The 26,089-nt window shown below is 48.6% G+C and overlaps 1 protein-coding gene across 1 annotated transcript; it reads left to right on the forward strand.

Annotated features, from left to right (window-relative positions):
- Window positions 1–7,571: 7,571 nt before the first annotated feature.
- On the forward strand, window positions 7,572–14,151 carry LTBR (lymphotoxin beta receptor). The gene is made up of 10 exons (XM_082666443.1): window positions 7,572–7,868; window positions 8,007–8,103; window positions 8,356–8,481; window positions 8,565–8,717; window positions 9,041–9,137; window positions 9,272–9,363; window positions 11,662–11,769; window positions 12,082–12,107; window positions 12,694–12,922; window positions 13,254–14,151. The coding sequence occupies exons 1-10, from the start codon at window positions 7,773–7,775 to the stop codon at window positions 13,493–13,495; spliced, it is 1,266 nt and encodes a 421-aa protein (XP_082522569.1). The 5' UTR covers window positions 7,572–7,772; the 3' UTR covers window positions 13,496–14,151.
- The last annotated feature ends 11,938 nt before the right edge of the window (window positions 14,152–26,089 follow it).

Below are 26,089 nucleotides of genomic sequence, written 5' to 3' on the forward strand. Positions count from 1 at the left end.
GCATTCCAGATCTGGAACGGGCCAGAGCAAGCTTGTTGTTGTGAAAAAAGCAGAAATCTGAGACCTGCACTTGTCATGGCTCTGTTTTAAATATTATCTTTTAAGGTGCAGAAAAAAATACCTGAACACGTTTTTTTCACAACACAATTTTCCAACAACATGGAGGTTTACAGGACAATAAAAGCCTCCCTCTGTCCCATTCCTTTCCCACCCCTTGGCCCAGGAGAGCCACTGTCATTTGTGTCCATCTTTTTTGGGTGCTTTTATAGACTTACATGTATTTTTTAAAAACAAGATATATAGTTTTTTTCCATAAATGGGACCACGGTCTAGGCATTATTCTATGACTTCCATGTTTGCTTTTAAACTATGTGCCTTAGAAAATGATAGTTTCTCCTGGGAAAAACCACAGTGGAAAAGAACATTAAAAAAAAAAAAAGAATGTAAAAAAACCCACAAAATGACACTTTACCACTCTGGGCCACCAGGCTCTCAATGAAAGGGAGGGGGTGGGGTTGTAAGGCAGCCCAGATGGTCACCAAAGCCCTTTCCAGCTGGCTCTGCATCTAGCCCCTTGCTTAATGCATCAGGGAACTGAGGCCCCAGAAACAAAGTGACTTGCCCACGTCACCCTGGGAGTTGGGGGTGGGGCCAGATTGAGAGCTGAGCTTCCCCTTTCCAAGCTCAGTGATGCTCCCTGACTTCCAGAGAAGTGGATGCCTGTTCTGGGGGGCATCAGGGCCTTGTAGGTCTTGTCTTGAAGCTCCCCCAGCCTCTCCCAGAGCCTCAGCCCTTCCTTCCCCCTCCCAGGACTGGCTATCCTCTGACCCTGTGGTTTGGCCATAAACTGTGCAAAGGCTACAGGGAGAGAGGGGAGACTAGAAGGTCTGCAGTGGAATGAGGGTTGTGAGTTCGGAGGGTCTGCCTGCCTCTTGCTCCCCAGGGACAGGAGATGGTGGAAGTGATCGCTTTCTCCCCCATGCTCCAACATGCACCGCTGTACACTCTTATCTCAGTGTGTGCATGTGTGCATGCGTGTATGTGTGTGTTTCCATATGCACGGATCATATTATGAGTTCTCTGAAGACAGGCACTAGGTTTATTACCAGTGGCCCCAGGGTCTAGTGGCCACTCTTTGTTGACTACCCCATTCTGCAGAAGACAGCAGAATTAGCATCTTGGGTAAGACTCAAGGTATATCTTTGACAGAGAGTGTTGTGCTATGAGAAAGTATCCTCAAATCTAAAATTTGACACAAACGATCTTATCTACAAAACAAATTCACAGACATAGAGAACAGACTTGTGGTTGCCAAAGGGTGGTGGTGGGGGAGGGATGGATTGAAGTTTGGGATTAGCAGATGCAAACTAGTATACATAGGATGAATAAATAACGGAGTCCTACTAGAGAGCACAGGGAACTATATTCAATATCCTGTGATAAACCATAATGGAAAAGAATGTGTATATGTGTAAAACTGAATCACTTTGCTGTACAGCAGAAACTAACACAACATTGTAAATCAACTAGACTACATTTTTTTTTCCGTTAACAATTTTAATCAGTTTATTGTCTGAAGCACTATACTAGGTATAACATAGATACAAATTAAATTCTAAAGATTGCTCTTACCCTTTTGAAGTTTACCTTCAAATGCAAAGGATAAAGCTATTAAGCTACTAAAAAAGGAGTAAATTTGGAGTCACTTGGGCAGGACAAAAAGATTTGTTTCATTATCTAGAAATAGTCGTAAGTCACCATTATAAGTAGAGAAATACAGAACTGATTTTTGGCTGCATTGGATCTTCGTTGCTGCACGCGGGCTTTCTCTAGTTGTGGCGAGCGGGAGCTACTCTTCCTTGCGGTGTGCGGACTTCTCATTGCGGTGGCTTCTCCTGCCGTGGAGCACGGGCTCTAGGCCCGTGGGCTTCAGTAGTTGTGGCTCGCGAACTCCAGAGTGCAGGCTCAGTAGTTGCGGCGCACGGCCTTAGTTGCTCCGCGGTGTGGGGGATCTTCCCAGACTAGGGATCGAATCCATGTCCCCTGCAATGGCAGCCGGATTCTGAACCACTGCACCACCAGGGAAGTCCCATGAATTTTTTAAAAATTAAAAAAATAAATGAAGATATCCTCAAAACATCCAACATCCTAATTTCCTCTGAGTACCCATTAATTTGTGTTTTGTTAATTTATCTAAATTTCCTTCCCCTTTTCATTTCAGTCTCTATCCTTTCTAGGGTGAAAAGGAGTCACTCAAGTAATTGTAAATTTTTATTCTTACTGCTTAGAGCTAATTAGCCTCTCCACACTGAGCTGCCCACTGTGGAAAACAGTGTCCTTTTACCTGCGCTTATGTAGTATGAATTTCTCTTTCATCGAAAATGATGTTCCAGAAAATCCCTCCCTGCCACTCTTGGTCCAATCCCCTGGCACGATGCCTAGAAGTTCACCATTTGAGGTTTATTCCTTTGGATTAAGGCTGAATTTCTCAACCTTGGCACTACTGACACTTGGATAATTCTTCGTTGTGGCCGTGTCCTGTGCGCTGTACGATGTTTAACAGCATCCCTGGCCTCTACCGACTAGATGCCAATAGTACCCCCTGAATTGTGACAATCAAAAACTCCTCCAAATATTGCCAAATGTCTTCTAGGGGGCAAAATCACCCCAGTTGAGAACGACTGGGCTGAGGGATTGTCCCCAGTGAAAATATTCTGGAGAAGGACGACCCTCATCGATTACACATTTCTCAGTGTTTACCAGACCCTATTCAAGGACAGCAGCTGGCTGAGAGCAGTATGGGGAGGAGGGGAGAAAGAAGAGTATTTAGAAGAATCCACAGGGGGAAAGGAGGGGGAGAGATAAATTGGGAGACTGGGACTGACATACACACACTACTCTATACAAAATAGCTAACTAATAAGGATCTACTGGCTAGCACAGGGAACTCTACTCAATACTCTGTAATGACCTATATGCGAAAGAAGTCTAAAAAAGAGTGGATCTATGTATATGTACAACTGATTCACTTTGCTATACAGCAGAAACTAACACAACGTTGTATATCAACTATACTCTAATAAAAACCAAAAAAAAAAAAAAAAAAAGAATCCATTCCCATAAACCCTCCTTTTGGATTCCCGTGGGCCTCTGGGAAGAAGGATCTCCCAGCAACCCCCTCTGGAGAGGGCCTGGAGAAGAGCCTCACTCCCACACACTCTGGGGGTCTATGGGGCACTCAGTCGGGGTCTGGTGTTGCCCCACGGAAATCAGCAAAACCTCAAGGAAGCCAATGAAGAACACGAAAGGGAAGAAGCAGAGACGATGTCTGCCCGTGAAGAGTTCATGGACGCCTCGCCTTGTGAGGCTCCCCTCACCCTCCCGGAGAAGGCAGGGCAGGCATAATCACCATTCATGGGTGAGATTTGTCCATCCGTGTCCAGAAAGAGGAAGCACTCTATGTCTTTCAAATGGAAGAAACTTAACACAGAGAATTGGTACATGGTTGATGGAAATGCTGAGAAGCCAGTGGGGGACAGCAAGGCAACCCAGAAAATAGCAAAGCAGGAAGCAGCTACCTCTCTAGGGCTGGAAAGACAAACTTATACAGAAGCCTTACAGACCCAGAAGCCTCCAGAGCTATTTGGCAGGAACTAAATAGTGGGGGCTGCCTGGCAGGGGATGGGATAGTGGAAGGATGGAAGGAAGCAACACAACCAGCTGCGCGCCGTGTCAGAAAGCAGAGAAGCAGAGGAATCGCCTGGCTTCTTCCTTCTTCCCGCCAAATTGTCCTCCACCCACCTGTCTTCCCACTGGCTGAGCCTACAGGGAAGCCAGAGGGAAAAGCACTCTGGGAAATGTAGTTCCCAATAGGGAACAGAACAGAGCAGGGGAAGGGTGGAGAACAGATCAGAGCCGCAAGCAAAGCAGCAGTTGATTTGGCACAAAAAAAGAGACCCAGAGAGGTGAAGTGACGGGGCCAAGATTAAAGTCCAGATCTTAGGGCTCTTTCCATAGGACGCAGAGAGTCCTTGAAAGCTGAAGTGACAGCTCATGCTAGCAGCAGAAAGAATATAGTTCAGACTGCTGGAGCTAAAAGGATCTGAGATGGGGCTTACCTGTGACGCAGGGAGCTTTGCCTGGAAAGGGCGTGCAGGAACATTTTGGGGTGCTGGAAGTATTCTGGGAGATACACAGGAATACACAAAAGTGAAAATTCATTGATCTGTACACATAAGATTAGTTTACTTTATGCATTTCATTGTTTATAGGTTATTCTTCAATTAAAGGAAAAAGAGTCCCTGTCTTTGAGTAAAATCTTAAAATATTTTCAAGTGAAATAATATATGTCTGGGATTTGCTTCAAAATAATTAAGAGAAGATTAGAAGAGTAGGAGAGGGTTCTATGGGAGAAATAAGACCCACCTGAGTTGAGGCTGGGAGTTCACAGTACTATTGTCTCCTCTTTTCCATATGTATAAATTATGCGTGATTTCCATGATAATAATAAAAAAAGAGACCTAAATAGACTTTTTTCCAAAGAAGACACACAGTTGGCCAACAGGCCCATGAAAAGATGCTCAACATCGCTAATTATTAGAGAAAGGCAAATCAAAACCACTATAAGGTATCACCTCACACCAGTCAGAATGTCCATCATCAAAAAGTCTACAAATAATGGGACTTCCCTGGTGGCGCAGTGGTTAAGAATCCACCTGCCAATGCAGGAGACACGGGCTCGAGCCCTGGTTTGGGAAGATCCCACATGCCACGGAGCAACTAAGCCCATGAGCCACAACTACTGAGCCCGCGTGCAACAACTACTGAGGCCCGAGTGCCTAGAGCTCATGCTCCGCAACAAAGAGAAGCCACTGCAATGAGAAGCCCGCGTACTGCAACGAAGAGCAGCCCCCGCTCGCCACAACTAGAGAAAGCCCGCGCGCAGCAACAAAGACCCAACACAGCCAAAAAATTAATTAATTAATTTTTTAAAAGTCTACAAATAATAAATGCTGGAGAGGATGTGGCGAAAAGGGAACCCTCTTACACTGTTGGTGGGAATGTAAATTGGTGCAGCCACTATGGAAAACAGTGTGGAGTTTCCTTAAAAAAACTAAACCTAGAGCTACCATATGATCTGGCAATCTCTCTCCTGGTTATAGATCCAGAAAAGACGAAAACTCTAATTCGAAAAAATACGTGCGACTCTAATGCTCATAGCAGCACTATTTACAGCAGCCAAGACATAGAAACAACCCAACCGTCAGCAACAGACAATTGGTTTAAGAAGAATGTGCTATATATATATATATATATATATATATATATATATATATATATATATATATATATATATATATATATATATATATAAGGAATATTACTCATAAAAAAGAATGAAATATTGCCATTTGCAGCAACATGGATGGACCAAGAGATTGTCATACTAAGTGAAGTAAGTCAGACAGAGGAAGACAAATATTATATGATATCACTTGTATGTGGAATCTAAAATATAATACAGATGAATCTATATACGAAACAGAAACAGACTCACAGACATAGAAAACAAACTATGGTCACCGAAGGGGAAAGAGATGGGGAAAGGATAAATCAGGAGTATGAGATTAACAGGTACACACTACTATATATAAAATAGATAGGCAACAAGGATTTACTGTCTAACACAGGGAATTGTATACGATATCTTACAATAAACTAGGATGGAATAAAGTCTGAAAATATGTATGCTTCAAATTTCATATAACTGAATATATGTTCAGTTATATATATAACTGAATAACCTTGCTGTACACCTGAAACCTATACAACATTGTAAATCAACTAAATTTCAATTTTAAAAATTTTGTTAATGAATAGAAAAAGGGATCTAAGGTGCGCACACAGACCTTTCTGCATTTAAGAGCTCAGTGGTGTGTCCAGTCCCAGACCCCATTTTCTTGACCTGAGCAGCGCGTGCCTTTCTGACACTTCCTCCCTTCCCAGGCAGCCTTGGATGTTCTCCGGCAGAGGGCGGGTCCTAGGCCTGCACCAGGAGAGGAGAGAGATGTCTATAGCTCAGGCAGGCTGATTTGCCCTTTTGTGATCCGCCCCCCACCAGGGGCACACCCCTGACCTGGACTTCCCACTCTTCCACCAGGAGCCTGTCCAGCCAGCCAGACCAGCCAGGGTTAGGATGTGTGAACAGAGCCCTCCAAGGAGGGGGCAGGGATGATGCCCAGGTGACCTCTCTCCAGACAGTCCGTCATGCTTAGGGAGGCACCCCTGAGTCACGAGGAGGGAGCCTGGTTGCTGGAATGAGCTGGGACCCAGACATCCGGAGCCCCGGCCTCTAGGCTGGCTCTGCCACGGACCGGCTGTGGGACGTGGGCGAGGCATCATCGGTTTAGTCCATAAATATGTACCGGACACGCGGTGCGTGCCAGACCCTGTGTGAAGCTCCGGGAGCCCAGAGTTACAGCTCCGGGGCAGGCCGCTGCCGAGCTCAAGGCCCAGCGGCCAGCGGATGGCAAGCCACGGGTCACAGGGAGTGGTCTGCAGGGAGGCTGGGCAGCCCGGGGTGGAGGTGCTTCCCAGAGCCCAGGTGACCCTCAAGGACAGGTGGGAGTGAGCCAGGAGCACAGGAACTTGGAGACCAGACACCCTGGCATGGTTGGGTAAGGGCTGGGATGCTGTTAATGGGTTGCAGGGAGATGGTGGGAAGAAAAGGGACAAGGACCAGACCGAGTGCCCCTGGAATCCCCGTCTCCTCTACATGGCACCCTGGCCTCTGTGTCCTCATCCTTAATGTGAGGGGCCCGGTCTGGTGGGCTGTCAGCTCCCTCCAGCTCAAAGGGATTCAAAGGCTCCTGGGTGAGAGGCTGGGACTGAGGGTGGTGGCCACCCAGCCCCAGCCCAGCTGCCCTGCTCATGGGAACCTGGTCTATGCACCACTGCCTTCTCTGAGGACAGGGGAGCAGGGGCCGCTGCACGCTCTGGAGAATCTCATAGGTGACCCGTGTCCACTGAGGTGGGTGTGGGCTGGGTTGACTCAGGGAAGGGGGTGCTGGCTGGCTGTGACTCCTTTGTAGTTTATCTTCAAAAGTCACACAACAGGGTGGGAAGCCGGGAGTCCAGACAGTCTGCCAGCTAGGACTTCTGGTTCCCAGATGCTGGTCTGGCTGGCCGAGGCTCTCGGTGGGTCTCTGCACCCTCCAAGTTTGACGGTCCAGGCCCATCCACTTTTCAGATCTGGCGTCCTGCTAGCTGGACACAGCTGTGTCTGGAACTCCATCTGTTCCCAGCTGGGCTTCCGGGGGCCCAGCCGAAGAGTGTGCACTGGCTCTGCTACCCCTTTCCCACTGGCTGTGCCTGGCCTGTCCCTGCATCCTCCTCTCCGGTCAGGCCTCCAAAGAAGGGCGGAGGCCCGGTTCCGGCCCCGCTGCCCTCACGTGCTTTCCCCGCCACCCCCTCCCGCCCTGCGTCGGGCAGCCAAGCCTGTTCCTCTTCCCGATTGCGACAGACAGCTGCCTCGGCTCCCAGCTCTCCCTGTCCCCGCCCCGCCGGCTCCTCCACTCCCACTTCCTGAGCCCAGCGCTGGAGCCCTGGAGGCCAGGCCAGGCCCGGCCGCTCTGGCCCCCGGGGGCAAGTCGGCCGAGTCCTGTCCCAGCCTCTGGGCTCGGGAGGCTGCTGCCACCACTGCCCGGAACGTCCAGGCCTCCCACCTTCCTCCCAGGCCTCCACCCATCTGCTCGGCTGGCTGACTGGCCGCCATGCGCCTGCCGTGGGCCGCCTCCCCCTGCGGCCTGGCCTGGGGGCCGCTCATATTGGGCCTCTGGGGTCTCCTGGCAGCATCCCAGCTCCAGCTGGTGAGGGAGGGGCCCAGGCCAGCGGGTGGGGGTGGGCTCAGCCAGGGAAGAGGGGTCTGGGCCGCCCTCTCTGTAGCCCCTCTGCCCTTCCCAGCTGACTGCTGAATACTTCTCGCCTCACTCCATCTCCCCTGGAAGGTGCCCCCGTACCGCACGGAGAACCAAACCTGCCGGGACCGGGAAACGGAGTACTACGAGCCCAAGCATCACGTCTGCTGCTCCCGCTGCCCCCCAGGTGAGTGGCGGGGGCCACAGGAAGTCTGGGACAGGGAGGTGGGTTACAGGGCGCTCCAGCCCACACCGCTGCCTCAGACGGAAGGTGGACGCCATCTCCCAGGAGTACCCGCTGGCAGAAACAGAGAGTGAGAGACACCGGCCATCCCTCCCGTGTAGGCACCGCGGCAGGCCCAGGGTCACACAGCAAGCAGCAGAGGGCGTGGGGGAACCCTAGTCCCCTGACACTCCCACTGCCCCGCTCACATCCTAGGCACACACGTCTCGGCCGAATGTGGCCCCGACCAGGACACCACTTGTGCCACGTGCCCCGAAAATTCCTACAACGAGCACTGGAACCATCTCTCCATCTGCCAGCTGTGCCGCCCCTGTGACCGGAGTGAGTGGGGTGTTCTGGCGGGGACGGGGGCTGGGATCTCCCGGAGCGCAGCCCCTCTGCTGAGCCCTCTGTCTCCCCACCAGTGCTGGGCTTCATGGAGATCACGCCTTGCACTAGCAAACACAAAACCCAGTGCCGCTGCCAGCCAGGACTCTTCTGCGTCTTTTGGGGCTCTGAGTGTGTACACTGCGAGTCACTCTCCCACTGCCCGCCTGGCACTGAAGCCGAGCTCAAAGGTCAGAGGTCACTGGGGGCAAAGGGGTGGGGGGAGGAGGCGGGTGATCTTGAAGGGGGCAGGGTGCATGGGGTTGTGTCCATGGTGAGGCCCCAGGCCTCTTCTCCCTCCCTGAGCAAGGCTCACAGAAGGGACCTGCAGAGAAATGAAACTGGGATGGTGCGGGGCTCGGGGGTCCTCCCAGCACTGGGAGGAAGCTCGTGCAATTCGGAGATCAGGAGAGATGCTGCAAACCACGGATTGCAGTGGGTGGTCAGGGAAGGGGCCATCCAGTGGGCTCCCTTTGCCCACTCACCCTGGCTGGCCATGCATTTCTCTTGCCAGATGAAGACAGGAAGGCTAACAGCAACTGTGTTCCCTGTAAGGCAGGGCACTTCCAGAACACCTCCTCCCCCAGCGCCCGCTGCCAGCCCCACACCAGGTGAGGGTGCCAGGTCCGTGTTCCTCCCACCCTCCCAGCCCCAGCTGCTGACAGCCCCGTCCACTGCTCAGCTCCACGGACCGCCTCCCACTTACCACCAGGAGCCCACCTGAGCTGGGCTCTTTCCTCCACAGGTGTGAGGACCAGGGCCTCGTAGAGGCAGCGCCAGGCACCTCCCGGTCTGACACCAGCTGCAGAAATCCGCCAGAGCCCTCCGAGATGCCAGGTGAGGGGCCAGGGGCAGGGGCAGGGGGCATCTGGGAAGATGCCTTAATTCTTTTAGCCATCTAAAAGAACGGGGAAATGATGAATCCTTTCCAGTCAGAATTGAGGCAAGAAGAAAAGCTCCTCAAAGGGAAATTGGAGTATCCCTGGGCCAGGTTAATTACACACAAACATACACACACACTTTTTAAGTTATATGTCCTACACATGACTTATAAGTTATATGTAATAGTACACCCACATGGAGATGTAATTGTAACTGACATCACCGTCATCGTTTTGGACATGCCACCATCACGTAATCCATTTACTAGACTGGATGTCTCTGTAGTTATTCGAGAGAAGATTCTACACTTGATGCTTTCTTGGTCTTTTCTGTGGAGTCATTGGTTTCCTCGCCTAATAGAGGATTACAGGATGTTTCTAATGACTGTGGTTGGTTGTTATTAATCAGGGGAAAGTTTATTTCCTTAACTTTAAAAAATTACCAAGTATGTATAATCATAGCTTCCACTTATTGAGAGCTAGCGCGTCAGGCACTCTGTGAACACTTGACTTTCAATAACTCATTTGACCCTCACAATGATCCTATGAAATAGTCTTATTATTATCCTCACTGCCTGGATGAGGAAACCGCGTCCCAGAGAGGTTAGGTGACTTGCCCAAGATCATCCATGTGGTAACTGGTGTTACGAAGACCTATTCTAAGTCTCTCTTTCTCCAAAGCCCATGCCGTAATACTTGCAGACTGCAGAAAATTCAGATAAACAAAACTAAACCTCACCCACAGAACCATCACCTAGCATATCCACTCAACACTTTCTTTTTTTTCATTTTAATTAATTAATTTATTTATTTTTAAATTTTTGGCTGCGTTGGGTCTTCGTTGCTGTGCACAGGCTTCCTCTAGTTGCAGTGAGCGGGGACTGCTGTTCTTTGCGGTGCACGGGCTTCTCATTGCGGTGCACTGGCTTCTCTTGTTGGGGAGCACGGGCTCTAGGCGTGCAGGCTTCAGGAGTTGTGGCACGTGGGCTCAGGAGTTGTGGCTCACGGGCTCTAGAGCACAGGGTCAGTAGTTGTGGCACACAGGCTTAATTGCTCCGCGGCATGTGGGATCTTCCCGGACCAGGCCTCAAACCCATGTCCCTTGCATTGGCAGGCAGATTCTTAACCACTGCGCCACCAGGGAAGCCCCACACTCAACACTTTTGAATATGTCTTCCCATACTTTTTTCTGTGCAATAGAAAAAAATAATTATTTTCCTAAAAGTGCAGTCATTTGTAACTTAATTTTTCATTCAACTATATCGTAAATATTTTCCACATCCTCGTATTAATTTCTAACTGTGTATCAAAAACGATAGGCATTTTAGAGCTGGAATTTTAGAGAGTATGTAAGCTAATCTCATTTTTATATGAAAAATACACAACTGGGCAGGAGCCCAGGTGTCCAAGACTCTGGGTCTAGTTTTTCCCCACACCTCCCATTCTGGACTCCCTTAGGCCATGGAATTAGACGGATCACAAAGGGCAAACTCCCAGTGTGCAAATGTCCAAGTGCTCCCCATCTTCCTCAGGCACAGGTGACACAGGCGACGGGCATGGTAGACTCCATGCTGTTGACGGCAGCATGAGGCCCATAGGAAGGCAGCAGTTACCATGGCTACATGTGGGCACCTGAGAAACCCAGCCTCTGCTTCCCTCCCTCCCGGGACCTGCCCTGAGCCGCGGGTGGAGACCGGGCAGCCCTCCACTGCCAGGTAGCCACAGGCAGAGTTCAGAAGCCAGGATCCCGACTCCGTCACCCCTGTAAACACCTCCACAGCTGCAGAAGGACAACCTCAGCTCCCGCAGCTGTGGGTCTCTCTGTAAGATGGTCAAGTCCGCAGAGACATGACTTCACCCTGTGGCCTGAGTCTGCTTACAGACTCCCTACCTCCCTTATTGCTTCCCACTCCCACTTTCAGCCCTTGCAGAACAACTGCCCAAGTGCCTGTCCTCACCCGCAAGGCTGCCCCCGTGCCGGTGGCCACCCGCATCCACCCCAAACATCTCCATCTGCAGCAGAGTTTCTGCTGGCTGTCAGGAGGTCCCCCCACTAGTCAGGCTTAGTGCCCCTTCTCTGTAACCCAAGGGAAGTTTCTCCAACTCCTCCTTTAGGAACTGTAGTGGGACCAGAAGGGGAAAGCTGCTCTCCCTTTTCTGCCCGGGTGGCTTGAGAACTGCAGAGCTCTTCCTTAACTGCCCACCCCCCAGCCTCCTCGGGCCCTCATGCCACGTCCTGTCTGCCGTCCTGCAGGAACGATGCTGGTGCTGGCCGTCTTGCTGCCGCTGGTCTCCTTGCTGCTTCTCACCACTGTGTTCGCCTGCACCTGGAAGAGCCACCCCTCTCTCTGCAGAAAGCTGGGTAGGAAGGAGCAGGGTGCAGGCAGGGATGCAGGGCCTGGGTCTGTGCCTACCTAGCTGGGGGAGGGGGGCTGGAGGGAATATTCAGCTCGCCCAGGGATGACCCTTCTGCGCCTTCACACCCCCAAGACGCCCAGCACCTGCCCCCCACATAGACATCACCTCCATCCAGCCCCCCACTCTGAGGCTGGAGATAAGGGTAATGGTAACCTGATCCTTGTGGGGAGCCCAGGGTGAGCAGTGCCATATCATGGCTTGTGTGGAGGGGGAGAGCCTGGGGGTCTGAGGCCTGCCCTTTCATTTTCTGTTGCAGGATCCCTGCTCAAGAGGCACCCAGAGGTAATGGGGAAGGCTGAGGAGGCAGCAAGGAGGGGCAGGGGGACAGGAGAACCAGGTGGAGGGCAGGCAGGAAAAGAGTCTGCCGCTTCAACAACCATTCATTCATTCAACTAATAATTCATCAAGCACACGGTGTGCTAGGCACCGTTCAAGGCACAGTGGAAACAGCAGTGAGCAAAGCAAAGTGTCTGTCCTCCCAGAGTTACAAACCAGTGGAGCCAGAATAAAGCTAGACAGCTGTACCTCAGGGAGTGATAATTGCTAAATAAAGCATGGTAGGGGGACAGTGACAGTGGCAACAGACGAGGGTATATTATCTTAGAGTGGACAGAGAGGGCCTCTGTGATCAGCTGATATTTGAGCAGAGAGCTGAAGAACACAGGGAGCCAGCCGTCGGGATGTATCGAGGAAAGTGCTCCAGGAGCTGGGGAAACATCAGGTGCAAAGGCCCTGGGGCAGGGAGCCTGAAGAGGAGCAGAAGAGGGCACTGAGCTGCCTAAGCGTGGGGTGGGGAGGGGGGAGGAGTTAAAGAAAGACGGGGTCTGAGGCCCACGTCACTGCTTGGTTCTCGGCCTCTGTCCTGCAGGGAGAGGAATCAAATACTGCTGAAGGAAGCTGGGAGCCCCCGAGGGTCAACCCACAGTACCCTGACCTGGTAGAGCCACTTCTGCCCACCTCTGGAGACTTGACCCCAGCTTCGGCCGGGCTCCCAGCGTCCCCAGGTTTGGAGGAAGAGGCACTACAACAGCAGAGTCCTCTGAGCCAGGCCAGGGAGCTGGAGGCTGAGCTCCCAGAGCAAGGCCAGGTGGCCCACGGTGAGCCTGGGGCAGGCGCAGGGAACAGAGTGGGTGGGGAGGGAGGGTGGGCAGGGAGAGAGAGTGTGAGCCAGGCAGAAATGAGGAGACTAAACCTGGTGCAAGGGGAAGCTCCAGCAGCCAGAGCGTCCCGACTCCAGAGCAGGGAAGAGACTGAAAACCAAGAAACAGAGGAATAAACACAGAGCTCAAGAACGCTGATGGAGGGGGACAGAGCGGAAACAGCGATGGCGGACAGGGGCCCTGGGGAAGCTGGAGTCCGATGCTGGGGTCACACAGGCCTTCCCCTCAAACTTGCCCCTCACTCCTTACTCCACCTTCCTTCCCACAGGCACCAATGGCATTCACGTCACCGGCGGGTCTGTGACTGTCACCGGCAACATCTACATCTACAACGGGCCAGTACTGGGGGGAGCACGGGGCCCCGGAGACACCCCCGCTCCCCCAGAGCCTCCGTACCCCATCCCTGAAGAGGGTGCCCCTAGCCCTCCCGGGCTCTCCACACCCTACCAGGAGGATGGCAAAGCTTGGCACCTGGCTGAGACAGAGACACTGGGGTGCCACACCCCCTAACGGGGCCAAGGACCCAATTTGTCACCCACGCCTGATGTTGTCTGGAGAAGCCAGGAGAAGGGAAGCCTGAGAGCGCCTCCTCCCCGAGGCCGCCCTCCCCGCACAGGACTGACCAAGGGCCTGGGTAGGGCCCCGAGAGCTGGACCCTGAGGGGCCAGGGCTCAGACGCGTCTCTGAGAGCAGGGCCAGCACTGGCTGGGAATGGTGCCCCTGCAGGACTCTCACCACCGCCCGAGCAGGCCCGGGACTCCACTGCAGACCCCCTGCCCACTGGGGCAGCACCAGCTCGGCCTCAGGCACGGACAGCACATGTGACGCTAACTGCCGCCCCCCTGGCATCTGTACCCCAAGCATGGCACAGAAGGGAGCCAGCCACATGGTCACTCAAGGACATGGCCGGGACCTCTGGCGGATTTGTGGTGCCCGTCATCCCCAAGCTTCAGAGGCCCTTCGAGGGCCCACACTTCACATGGACTGAGGGAGACGCTACATGAAGATGGAGTGACAGGGAGGACCACCCTCCCCTTCTAGACAGGAAAGGGAATCCTTATAACCAGGGGCTTGGGTGGGGTTTTAGGTATAAGGGAGAATTTTGGAGGGGGAGGAAAACGGTGAGTGTATTTATGAATTGTAACCACATGCAAATAAAGAGGAGACTGAGACCTAGATCATTGATTTCTGTGGGATTTTTTTTTTTTTTTTTTTTTGGCCGTGCCACACGATTCCCTGACCAGGGATCGAACCTGCGCATTTGAAAGTGCGGAGTCTTGGGCTTCCCTGGTGGCGCAGTGGTTAAAAATCTGCCTGCCAATGCAAGGGACACGGGTTTGAGCCCTGGCCCGGGAAGATCCCACATGCCACAGAGCAACAAACCCCGTGCGCCACAACTACTGAGCCTGCGCTCTAGAGCCCATGTGCCACAACTACTGAGCCCACGTGCCACAACTACTGAAGCCCGCGCACCTACACCCCGTGCTCCGCAACAAGAGAAGCCATGACAATGAGAAGCCCGCGCACCGCAATGAAGAGTAGCCCCCGCTTGACGCAACTAAAAGAAAGCCCGTGCGCAGCAACGAAGACCCAACACAGCCATAAATAAATAAATAAATAAATAAATGTATAAAATTAAAAAAAAGAGGAAAGTGCGGAGTCTTAACCCCTGGACCGCTAGAGAAGTCCCTTGGGATTTACAGAGGCACACTATTCCACCGGGGCCGTGTCAAAGGCACAGGTCAAAGCTGTGAAATATAATCCCACAAGGTATTTGTGTAAGAGGCCGGGATATGGAGTTCAGGTGATGACAGTATTGGTCAGCAATCGCTGACAGCGTGGCAGGCAGTGTTCTCAATGCTGTGCAACGTGACCTTATGCAACCCTCACAACCCCCCCAGGAGGTAGGTACCAGGACTCTTCCCATTTAACAGATGAGGACACTGAGGCCCAGGAGGGTAAGTCACTTGCCCAGTTCAGCTGCACGTGGCTGCCATGCGCCCTCCCCCCCACACCCCAATTAGGCTGGCGCTAGAGGCCTGTTGGGTAAAAAGAGAATTTCTCTGAACGGGTAAAATGGGCTGGTTTTCTGAAGTCATCAGACCTCCTGCATGTCCCACCAGCATCCAGTCTCAGCCAGCTCTCCAACCCTCAGGCTCAAGGCAAAGTGCAAAAGTATTTGGCAAAAGGTTGGATGAAGGGAAAGATACACACTTTAGACATAAATTGACATAAATTTAGAGGCCAAGTTCACCTTCTGTTGGTGAAGAGACAGAGGCCGGCCTCCTTCAGCCCAGAAGGCGCACTCGTGACCTTTACTTTATTTCTTCTTGTCTTGCAGGCTTACCTCGCTGTATTGTGTGTGGGTTTTTTGGTTTGTTTGTTTGTTTACAAATTGTGGCAACCCTGCATTATTGATGATGGTTAGCATTTTTCAGCAATAAAGTATTTTTAAATGAAGCCATGTACGTTGGTTTTTAGACATAATGCTATTATTGCACACTTAATAGACTACATATATGTATAATTTTTAGATGCAGTGGGAAACTCAAAAATTCGTGTGATTCGCTTTATTGTAGTGGTCTGGGACGGAACTTGCAACATCTCCAAATATGCCTGTATTTTCTTTTTTCCCCCAAAAGAACTTTAAATCTTTGAAGCTCTCTTATTGTTTGTAAAGGTTTGGGCCCCCAGAATTTATCTGCCATGCTGCTCGGTCTTAGGTTGAAGGATTGTGAGGGGAGCTGCTGCCAGCCGACTGCTCCTTCCATAAAAGGCCACCATCTGGGTCTAATGTTATGATTCTGTTGCTGGGACCCTTCAAGGTGGGGAGGGTTATTTAAGGTTGGATATGGATGGTTATTTAAGGTTGGATATGGATATATAAGGTTGGATATTTAAGGTTATTTAAGGCTGGCCTTGAAAGTGCTAAATCCAACTTCCTTTCTTGAGAAGTAAATAACGTGAGTTGTATTTTTAGAGGGTTAAATCCTCCTGTTCTTGCCATATCCTAGCACTAGACAACGTGATTCCTTCATCATTGTTCCAAGGTGTTTAGATTAAAAAAAAATTATCCTTTTTCTTTTCAACAAAATAAAAGGAGGGAAATTTTTTTAAGGAAATGATGCTAATGGAACTACCGGATAAAATGGTAGTTAATAATGGGGTAATTAGGTCTGAATCCAGCTAGTCTTTTCTTTTTTTTTTTTTGGATGGTTTATAAACTTTATTGTCTACCCTGTTTGGAATTGCATGGAATGTTCTAGAAGTTTCACAGAGTCTGGACCCCATCCCCCACCCCAAACCTTCTGGAATTTTCTATCTACCTCCATGTCCTGGGGCTCAAGGAATGTTCTTGGCTGTGATCTTCACTGAGAGAAAACAAACTTGAGAGCCCATGAGAAAGGTCCAGATATCACAGACCACTAGTGTTTTTACAAACAAACCCCCAAAGAACCCCAACCCCATTTGATGGAAACTTTGATAGAATCTTGCCCCAGGGACACTCTTATGCCACAGCTCCTTGGTTGAGAATCACCAGCCTCTGTACATTTTACTAAGCTTCACTTCCTGTAGTTTGTGTTTTGAAAAGAACAGACTTTCCCTCTTGTTTTCCAAATACGAAACACAATAACATTAAATGTTCTTTTTTAAAGTACGTATGCCCTTCCCCCCAGACTAAGGCTCGCTGAGCCCAGCATGTCTGAACCAGAGTGGGCTTAAATCTTTACTACTGAATCATATGGTCACTGTAAAGCCATGACTAAGAGCTTGCCCACAACCTCCAAGGCTAGAGAAAACAGAATGGTTCCCAAGAGACCAAGTTGAACTAGCTATGGGTTTATCCCCAATTATACAAGGATTTCACACAAAAGACTGAGTGCAGAAATTGGTATTAATAGTAGCAAAGCACCTCTGGCTTTGTTTAGAACCTAGACTTAGGCGCTCATCCTTATAGTACATGTCCCGCAAAGGTTTTCTATCCCCCCACCCTGCCCTGGTTTTACACTCAACAGTGCATACACACTAGAGTACCTACCGTCTCACAGCTAATTCACGCCCCACATGCAGTGATTCAGGGTTAAGAGAGCTGATTATCACACCTCTAGCCAAGTGATGACCCACTGCTTAGCACCAATTAGGCATAGAGGTTAAAAAAAAGAAATCCTCAACCAGCTCTGAATAAGGAAGTGAAATTCCACCATGTGTCCTTCAGCAGTCCTGTCTACTCAAACTCCCCCAGTTCCCACAGTCTCAAGTCACCATGTTTCAAGGACTTGGCTTGTAGGGTCTCCCCACACTCAGGCAACTCAAACTCCCGGTTTGTTGCTCTATTTCTGGGAAGGGATGAGCTGCACAGTTAGTGATGGGTCCGGCTGGTCAAGGGATGACCAGGTAGGTGGCAGGCACACTGTCCTGAGGATAAACCTGACTCTACTGGCATCATATTTTAATCACCGAGCCCCTTAGAACATGGATAATAAGTGTGACAGCCCTCAAGAGAGCAAACGACTTGTTCCTCTGCCATCATGCCCACAGAGGAACTTCTCCAACGTCATATGCTAGATAAGCATGGGCACAGGAAGCCTTATTCCTTATGCTCATGACCTTGTTTTCTTTCCCGCTCCCACACGCCACCAACAGAAGGGGGAGTGGGGTCTGGGGCTGACCACCGAAGAATGGCCAGGTTCCCACAGATCACATCCTTACCCTACAATAGGTCTCATCCGCGGCTTGCGGAACTCACAGAAAGACGAGTTTCATACAACTCCGGAATTTTTCTTTTGGCAGCCACAACAGGCCACATTGCACGTTTCAGGGTTACAGAGGACCCCACGCTACATACGTGGGGCAGGAGCAGACAAGTCTCGCTTTACAAGGAAGCCAGAGCAAGTGTTCCAGAAATTGACAACATCTGGAAGCAGGCACCCCAGAGCCTCCAGGAAACCCCTCACTCTCGGGCTTTGGGGATGCTTCATTGGGGGCCTCTTTCTTAGGCATGGAAAAGCCTCTTTCCTGGACCAGAGGGGTAAGGATGTGTAGGTCAATGGCTAAGCTGGCCAGCCGGGGAACAGGAAGGGGAGAGCAGTTCCTTCGGACCCCAGCAGAAGACAACAGGTTCAAGATGACAGGCAAGGCCATTTTCTTGGGGATAGGGGATGCTGGCTGGGGGCTGCTCGCCTCCCCTCTGCTCTGCGATTAAGACAAAAAGTCCATGATGATGAAGACTGTGATCAGAACGAAGACGGAAGCGTGTCTCAGGTCTCGGCCCAGCAGAAGCCCTTCTCGGCCCCACCCGCTTGCTGTCGCTGTCATGCCTGGTAGAAGGCATTGAAGTCAGACACGGTTCGGTTGGTGCCCAGCTAGGCCTGACCACAGCCTCGGCACAAGAGGTGGGCGGTGGGGCTGGGGGCAAGTCGGGTGGTCGCCTCAGAGGGCCGGACACTGGGCCGCGCACGTCCTGGTCACTGAGCAGGCCGCGGTCATGCTTGCGACACAGGGTGGCCAGAAAGCCAACACTGAGTCCAGCCAATGTCAACATGGGTGCAGGAGACCAGTGTGAGGCTAAGGCCGCAGTCCACAGGGGAGATGGACGAAATCGATTGTAGGGCGGTGCAACGGGAGATGTGGCGGTATGTGGTCTTGGGGTAATTAAGAATTTCTCTTTTCAAAAGATGGAGTGGTTCACATTGACAGCTGAGTGGACTCTGTCTACTACCCACCCAATGGACTTCTGCACCTTTCCTAGGAACAGAACACTATTTCTGTACTAGGACAAAGATTCCTTGATATCAGGATGGGAGGCCCTTCCCCCAATTTCAAGGGCCAGTAAACCCATTACCCTTCGCTAGGAATTGGTTTGGGATAAGCATGGGATCCATCCTGGCCAATGACATGGACAGGGAAATCTTCCTTCTCAGGACAAAAAGCATTATCAGGAAAAAGGTTTTGGCTTTCCTTGTCCCTTCTTTCATGTCTGGGTGGGGGATGCTTGTGTGAGGACATGATGCCTGCACTGTGGCAGCCATCTTGTTATCATGAAGAAAAGCCCTGGAGATAAAAAGCCAATTCTCTGAGGATGGAAGTCCTGGAAGAAAAGAAAGAGCCTGGCTTGTGAGGCATCATTGAGCAGCTGAACCAACAGTCAGTGAACACCTACTTCTGGGCTTCTTTCTGTGAGAGATAAAGCAAACCCCCATATGTGTAAATCACAATAAGTCAAGTTTTCCTTTTCTGTTTTAGTTTTAACTTTATTTATTTCCTCTTTGGGGGTAGGTAATTTATTCACATGGCTCAAAATTCAAAAAGTATCAAAGAGTAAACAGTGAAATGTTTCTCTTTCACTACTGCCCCTCAACCAGCAAGGTGTCCCCTCCCTGGAAGCAACCAATGTTACTGTTACTGTTACTGATTTATGCATATTCAAGCAAATATATACACATATATAACTTCCTCCTTTTTTTCCACAAATGGTAGCAAATTCTTTGCATATTTTTCCTTTTGGCTTTTTCATTTATCAAAATAGCTTGGCCATAATTCCATATGGGTATCAAAACATCCTCCTTAATTGTTATATCTTCATAGTATCTCATTGTATGGGATCCCAATATCTGCACCATTTAACTAGATCCCTTGGATGATTTTTAATTAATTTCCAATCTTTATTATTAAAAACAGTTCTACAGTAACCTATGTCGTTTTGCACATGTGGAAGTATTGCTGTCAAAAATTTGCTAGAGGGCTTCCCTGGTGGAGCAGTGGTTGAGAGTCCGCCTGCCGATGCAGGGGACACGGGTTCGTGTCCTGGTCTGGGAAGATCCCACATGCCACCGAGCGGCTGGGTCCGTGAGCCATGGCCGCTGAGCCTGTGCGTCCGGAGCCTGTGCCCTGCAACGGGAGAGGCCACAACATTGAGAGGCCCGTGTACCACAAAAAAAAAAAAAAAAAAAAAAAATGCTAGAAATAAAATTGGGGGTCAAAAGATACATATACTTTATTTTGATAAATATTGCCAAATTGTCCTCCATAGAGATTAAACATCAGCAGTTTATAAGTGCCATTTTCATACACAAATACCAACCTTGCTGTGCTAGCGAACATTTTAATCTTTGCCAATCTGAAAGGTGAAAAATGGTATCTCAATGTCATTTTTATTTGCATTTCTTATTGTGAGTAAAGTTTTTCATTTCATTGTGACTGAACACTTTCATATGTTAAAGAGTCATTTGTAACTTATTTTCCACTAACTGTTCATTTCTCTTACCATTTTCTACTGGATAATTATGAAATATTATCTTGTTATCCCCCAAATCATCTATTGAACAATGATTTTTTTCTTCACTAATTTAAAACACTACCATTATCATAAACTCAATTTGTGTGTGAATTTGAATTTACTTCTGGATTTTCAATTCTCTTTCTTAGATCTGGTTTTTTAGTTTGCTAGCACTACAGTCTTCCAATTATATATTTTAGCTTTATATCTTAATATCTATGGGGCTCCTTTTAACCTCCTTTTTCAAAATTCTCCCAACCATATTTTCTTATTTGTTTTTCCACATGAACATCAGTTTATCTAGTAGAAAAGAAAAGAAAAGAAAAAAGAAATGAAAAGAAAAGAAGAAACTCCCTCATGTCTTTCTGGTGCGAGCCTTCCTTTCGAGAACATGATATGCCTTTCTATTTGTTGATTCCTCTTATTCCTCTCAGTAGTATTTCAGTGTTTAATGTTTTTAAAATATAGCTCTTGAGTATTTCTTAAATTCATTCCTAGATGTTTCATCTTTGTAAGTGCCTTAGAAATGGAATTTATTTCTGTATTTTTACCCAGTCACCTACTGAATTCTCTTATCAACTAAAATAGGTTTTCAGTTGATTCTCTTAGATTATCAACTATAAAAAGTGTGAAATTAATCTCTGCTGTCTAACTTTATGCTTCTGATATATTTTAATCTTGTCTAAATGCATTGCCTAATACCTCCAGAAGAATGTTCAGTAGTAATAGTAGTAGTAATTAATGGACATTGCTGTCTTGATACTGATTTTAATGGAAATATTTTCAGTATGTCCCTATTAAGCAGGAGTTGAAATAGATATATTTACTTTATTATGCTAAGGAAATATCCATCTCTTACCATTTCACTGAGTTTTTAAATTACAATGGATATTGAGTTTTTGTGAGAAGAAAACAAATGTCTTTTGAGCATCTACAAGGACAATTCACTACTTTTCCCCTTAAGTCTATTAATCTGATGAATGACATAAATAAGTTTCCTAATACTAAACTATCTTTACTTTCTGGAATAAACCACACTTGATCTTGAAGTATTTTCTTTTCATGTAGCTCTGGGATTCTGTTTGCTAAGATTTTATTTCATATTTTCATAAGTGAGCTTGGTCTACATTATTGGTCTCGTAGCTGAAGGCATTTCTTTTCTCTTTTTTCTGGTTTTATTTATTTATTTATATTGGGGTATAGTTGCCTTACAATGTTGTATTAGTTTCTGCTGTACAGTGAAGTGAATTAGCTATATGTCCACACATATCCCCTCTTTTTTGGATTTCCTTCCCATTTGGGTCACCACAGAGCATTAAGTAGAGTTCCCTGTGCTATACCGCAAGTTCTCATTAGTTATCTGTTTCATACATAGTAGTGTATATATGTCAATCCCAATCTCCCAATTCATCCCACCCCTCCCTTTCTCCCCTTGGTGTCCATATGTTTGTTCTCTACGTCTTTATCTCTATTTCTGCTTTGCAAATAGGTTCATCTGTACCATTTTTCTAGATTCCACATATATGCATTAATATACGATATTTATTTTTCTCTTTCTGACCTACTTCGTTCTGTATGACAGTCTCCAGGTCCATCCTGAAGGCATTTCTAATGTAACAATCCACCCTAAAGGAATTATACGTTAGAGTTAATTTAGTTTAATATCTAGGACTGCCGCCTACTCACCCTCCCCAACCCATTCTTAACTCATCCCCCATCACACTTCTTAGCACAAAGTCATACGGTTCTATGTTAAGACATCTTCTTCCAGGTATCTGTTCACTTTTATGTACTTATGAAAAGAGTTACTCGTTCCAAGTAGCATACCTCTGAGGTCCTCAAATCATGACCCTCAAAACACCTGTTTGATAAAATGTCTTATTAGTCAAATAGGATGGTTTATACAGAAGCCGTTTCAGAGCAACAAGACCCCAAAAGGCAATCATGCTTGAGGCCGAAACCTTCCCTTTGGGGTTAGTCCTATTCATAGAGGTCTATCAGCATTGTCCAATAGATCTTTCTGTTATGATAAAAAGTATTATCTGCGTTGTCCAATATGGTAGCCTCTGGACACACATGGCTGACAAACACTTGAAATGTGATTAGTGTGGAGGAACGGAAATTTTACTTTAATTTAATTTCATATTTAAGTAGCTATGTGTGGCTAGCGGCTACTGTTCTGAACAGACTGACTCTAAGTGGTCTGTGGAGAAACCAGATTCAAGGAGCCTGTGGTTGCCAACAGCTGGGAAGGCAATTGTGATGGTAGAAAGAGCTCGGGCATGGAGGTACTCATTCATTCATTAAATCTCAAATATTTACCCACTGAGCACCTACTGTGTGCTAAGCACTCTTCTAGGTATCGAAGATACAGAGCTAAGATGACAAAGTTCCGGGGAATAGTGTGTCCTCTAGAGCAGGAGCTCACACCTCTCCATTCTTCGATCAAAGAATAAACCTTTCCTTCCGAACTGGAAAAAAAGAGTTCTTCTCTCATGAGATGAGGCAGATAATGAAAATAAATTAAAAAATAAGGAACAATAAGTATCATACTGCAAACTGAAATAGGGAAAGTGACAGTCACCCTACAGCTACTTGAGATTGAGTAGTCATGGAAGTCCTTCTTGAGGAGGTGACATCTGAGCTGAAGAGCAAGAGGAAGGATGTTCCAGACAGAGGGAACAGCTAGTGCAAAGGTCCTTGGCCCTTGGGACATTAGAGGAATTAGGCACCTCTAAGTCTAGGCTACAATCTGGTGGATGGAGGGGAAAGTGGTTCCAGATGGAGTCAGGAAGTCAGGCCAGGGCTTCCCTGGTGGCGCAGGGAATAAGAATAAGCCTGCCAAGGCAGGGGACATGGGTTCAAGCCCTGGTCCAGGAAGATCCCACATGCCATGGAGCAACTAAGCCCGTGCGCCACAACTACTGAGCCTGCGCTCTAGGGCCCGCGAGCCACAACGACTGAGCCCACGCGCCTAGAGCCCGTGTTCCGCAACAAGAGAAGCCACCACAATGAGAAGCCTGCGCACCACAACGAAGAGTAGCCCCCGCTCGCCACAACTAGAGAAAGCCCACGCGCAGCAATGAAGATCCAACGTAGCTAAAAGTTAATTAATTAAAAAAGAAGTAAAGTTGCTTTGATGTAAGAATGAAGTACATTGTGTCAGGATGTCAATCTCTCATCTATTGTCTTTGATAACCACTCAGCTCCATCGCTGAGGGGCCCGGCTGGGGGCTTATCAGTAAGAACACGTGGAGAAGCAACTATGGCAGGAGGACATCTAGACCGTAAATACTGAGAGTGTGTGAGGATTATCCAGAGTTCGGTCTGGGAAAAAGCGACCCTTTGCTGATCCAGCTCTGTGACAATTTTGAGACACTTGCACCTGCCGTGGCCAGGCTGCTCTCGGCGGGCAGTGGCATTAAAACCGCAGCAGTCTCAGGAAGAGAGGGGACATCTCTTCCTGTATTGATGAGGCACTCCTCGTAGGCAGTGTCGCAAGCAGAGCCACGGTCCCTGGAGTGAGGGATAACCCTCCGCCCCTGGAGTGATAACCCTCTGAGCAGCCCAACCTGCCCCGACGCCGGTGCCTTTGTTCCCTAGCAACATGCTTTAGCATAAGGGACTTTCGTTTTTTGCGCTGGCAGCTGCAAGTCAGCTCTTGGTTGGTCAAGTGTCTCCCTGGAGTACCAACCTGTATAAAAATAAACCTTGAAACTAAATTTGGACTTTATTCCTTTCATCTCCCCCTGTCCTGGAAAACATAGTGTAATCAATCTATCATCTGTTTGGAGTATGTAAGTTTACTGGCTTATTAAGAGACATCATACTGTACGCTATTGCCTTGTGAAATTATGATTCCTGCAGTCCTGTGCTAAACTGTTGGCAAAGACAATCTCTGTCTCCGAGCATAATTTGCCGTCCCCCAGACAAAGCAAATCACTCCCATTATTCGTAAAGGGGAAGGTGACACAGGTACAGAACTAGTGGGCTGCTCCCACCACTAGGCAACATAGCAGCATTCACTGTTACCTATCAGGCCCTTAGGAATTCTGGCATAAAAGTTTAAAGGTATAGTTACAGTTTCTTGCGTAGGGGTAATCCCCATTTCCAGCACCCACCGTTGTATCCCTGGCCCTGGGACCACTGGAGCAGACAGGATAAAAGCAAGTAGTGGTGATATGGAGAAGAGCTGTATAGTGTCACCAGCATTCTCCCCCACCCCCTTTCCCAGATCCCCCAGGAAATTGGAGGAATCTATCCAAGGGGACTCCCCCTTGGCCCCCCTCATGTTGAGTGTGAGTGCACACTCAGGGAGGCACGTAAGCCAGCCCCTCATGCCGTTATCTCCCGCGTTCTAGATAGCAAATGTTTCATCTACCTGTTCCAATTTGCTATTAGACCGTTACTCTGAGGATGAAACGCAACACGGTTTGTCCATTTGATGTGATATCTCTTTACCCACCGTTGGACCTGATGGACTGTAAAGTACATCCCTTGGTCTGAAGAAATGGAGCTCAGCGGCCCAGATGAGTACATTATCTTCTGTACCAATTCTTTCACAGTATTTTGGACGTTTATGTCTACCACTGAGTGTGCAAAGCCTAGTCCAGAGTGTCTATTCCTTTTAAGGCCCATTTATAGCCCCCCAGGTCTACCTGCATTAGTCCAATGCAATCCACTTGCCAGCTCTGCGTGGGGCCTTCCCTGGGGAATCCTCCCCAGCGTCGTCTCTGGGTTCTGCAGTCTGTCTCTCTTGTTGACAGAGAGGACAGTTCCTGTTGGCATTCTGTGCCTCAGAATGTGAAGAGGACTCTGTCTAGATTCAGCCCATCCTGCATTGCTGCACCACCTACATGTCTGCTCACTTCATTGACCCAGGTGGCCCCCTCAGGGGAGTGCATCAGAAGGTCTGCTTGCCCGTTCCAATCACCTTCTCAGTCTGGAAGGGGTTCTTCTGATGGGCATTCCCAGAGTGATTTCCACCTGGTCGTGCCCCATACAGGCACCCCCATATCAGTCCAGTCTTCCGTTGCCCATTTACCTTGACCTTATGGCCAAGCCATTGGCTACTGCCCATGAGTCTGTAAAAAGCCAGACATAGGGGCTGTTTACCATTGTTCAATTCTTTCATCACTGCTAGAAAACAGCATGAAATTCAGCGCAATGAGAGACGGCCCTCTTCTATCAGTCTTTCTATCCAACAGTCTTAATGCGGCTTTCCAACAGGATACTTACTCCCTTTGTTTTGGAACTACCATCAACATCAATTTTCATCCAAACTTTCACCTTAACTCCAGCAATCATGGCATCTGCATATCCTCCTAATCTAATCTTAGCCCTGTTATGACTTCACCAACAGGTGCATAGGGCTCTCCTGTCAAGCCCAGAAGAGCCTCCTCCCCCATCCCAGCCATTTTATCCACTCACATGCATATGGCCTTGAGTCCCCAGTTGGGGGATGGAACAAGAAGACCCTGGCCTCTCCACCAATCTTTACCTCGATTAAGCTAAGCACTGCCCCACACATTTCTCTTCGTAATCTTTGCCTTCCGATTTTCAAAACTCCTACAAAATCGGGTAAATGGAACAAACTAATTTAGGGCCTTTTAATGTTGGGAGACCAGCAGGGGATTCCATTGGTCCACCCAACCTTCAGTAGAATTTATCAACAGCTTTGTTTCAACACCATTAAAAGTCCACCATCATTCACCTCATTTCTCAATAACCATCTCAAGACTTCCACCCCGATGGGACTGCCCTGGACGTTCCCCTCTGTCTCACCCCATTTTCTTGTTAATTACTTTAATGGTCTTGATATCAGTAAG

This window comes from Grampus griseus (assembly GCF_964374135.1).
Source record: "Grampus griseus genome assembly, chromosome: 11".
Lineage (NCBI taxonomy): Eukaryota > Metazoa > Chordata > Mammalia > Artiodactyla > Delphinidae > Grampus > Grampus griseus.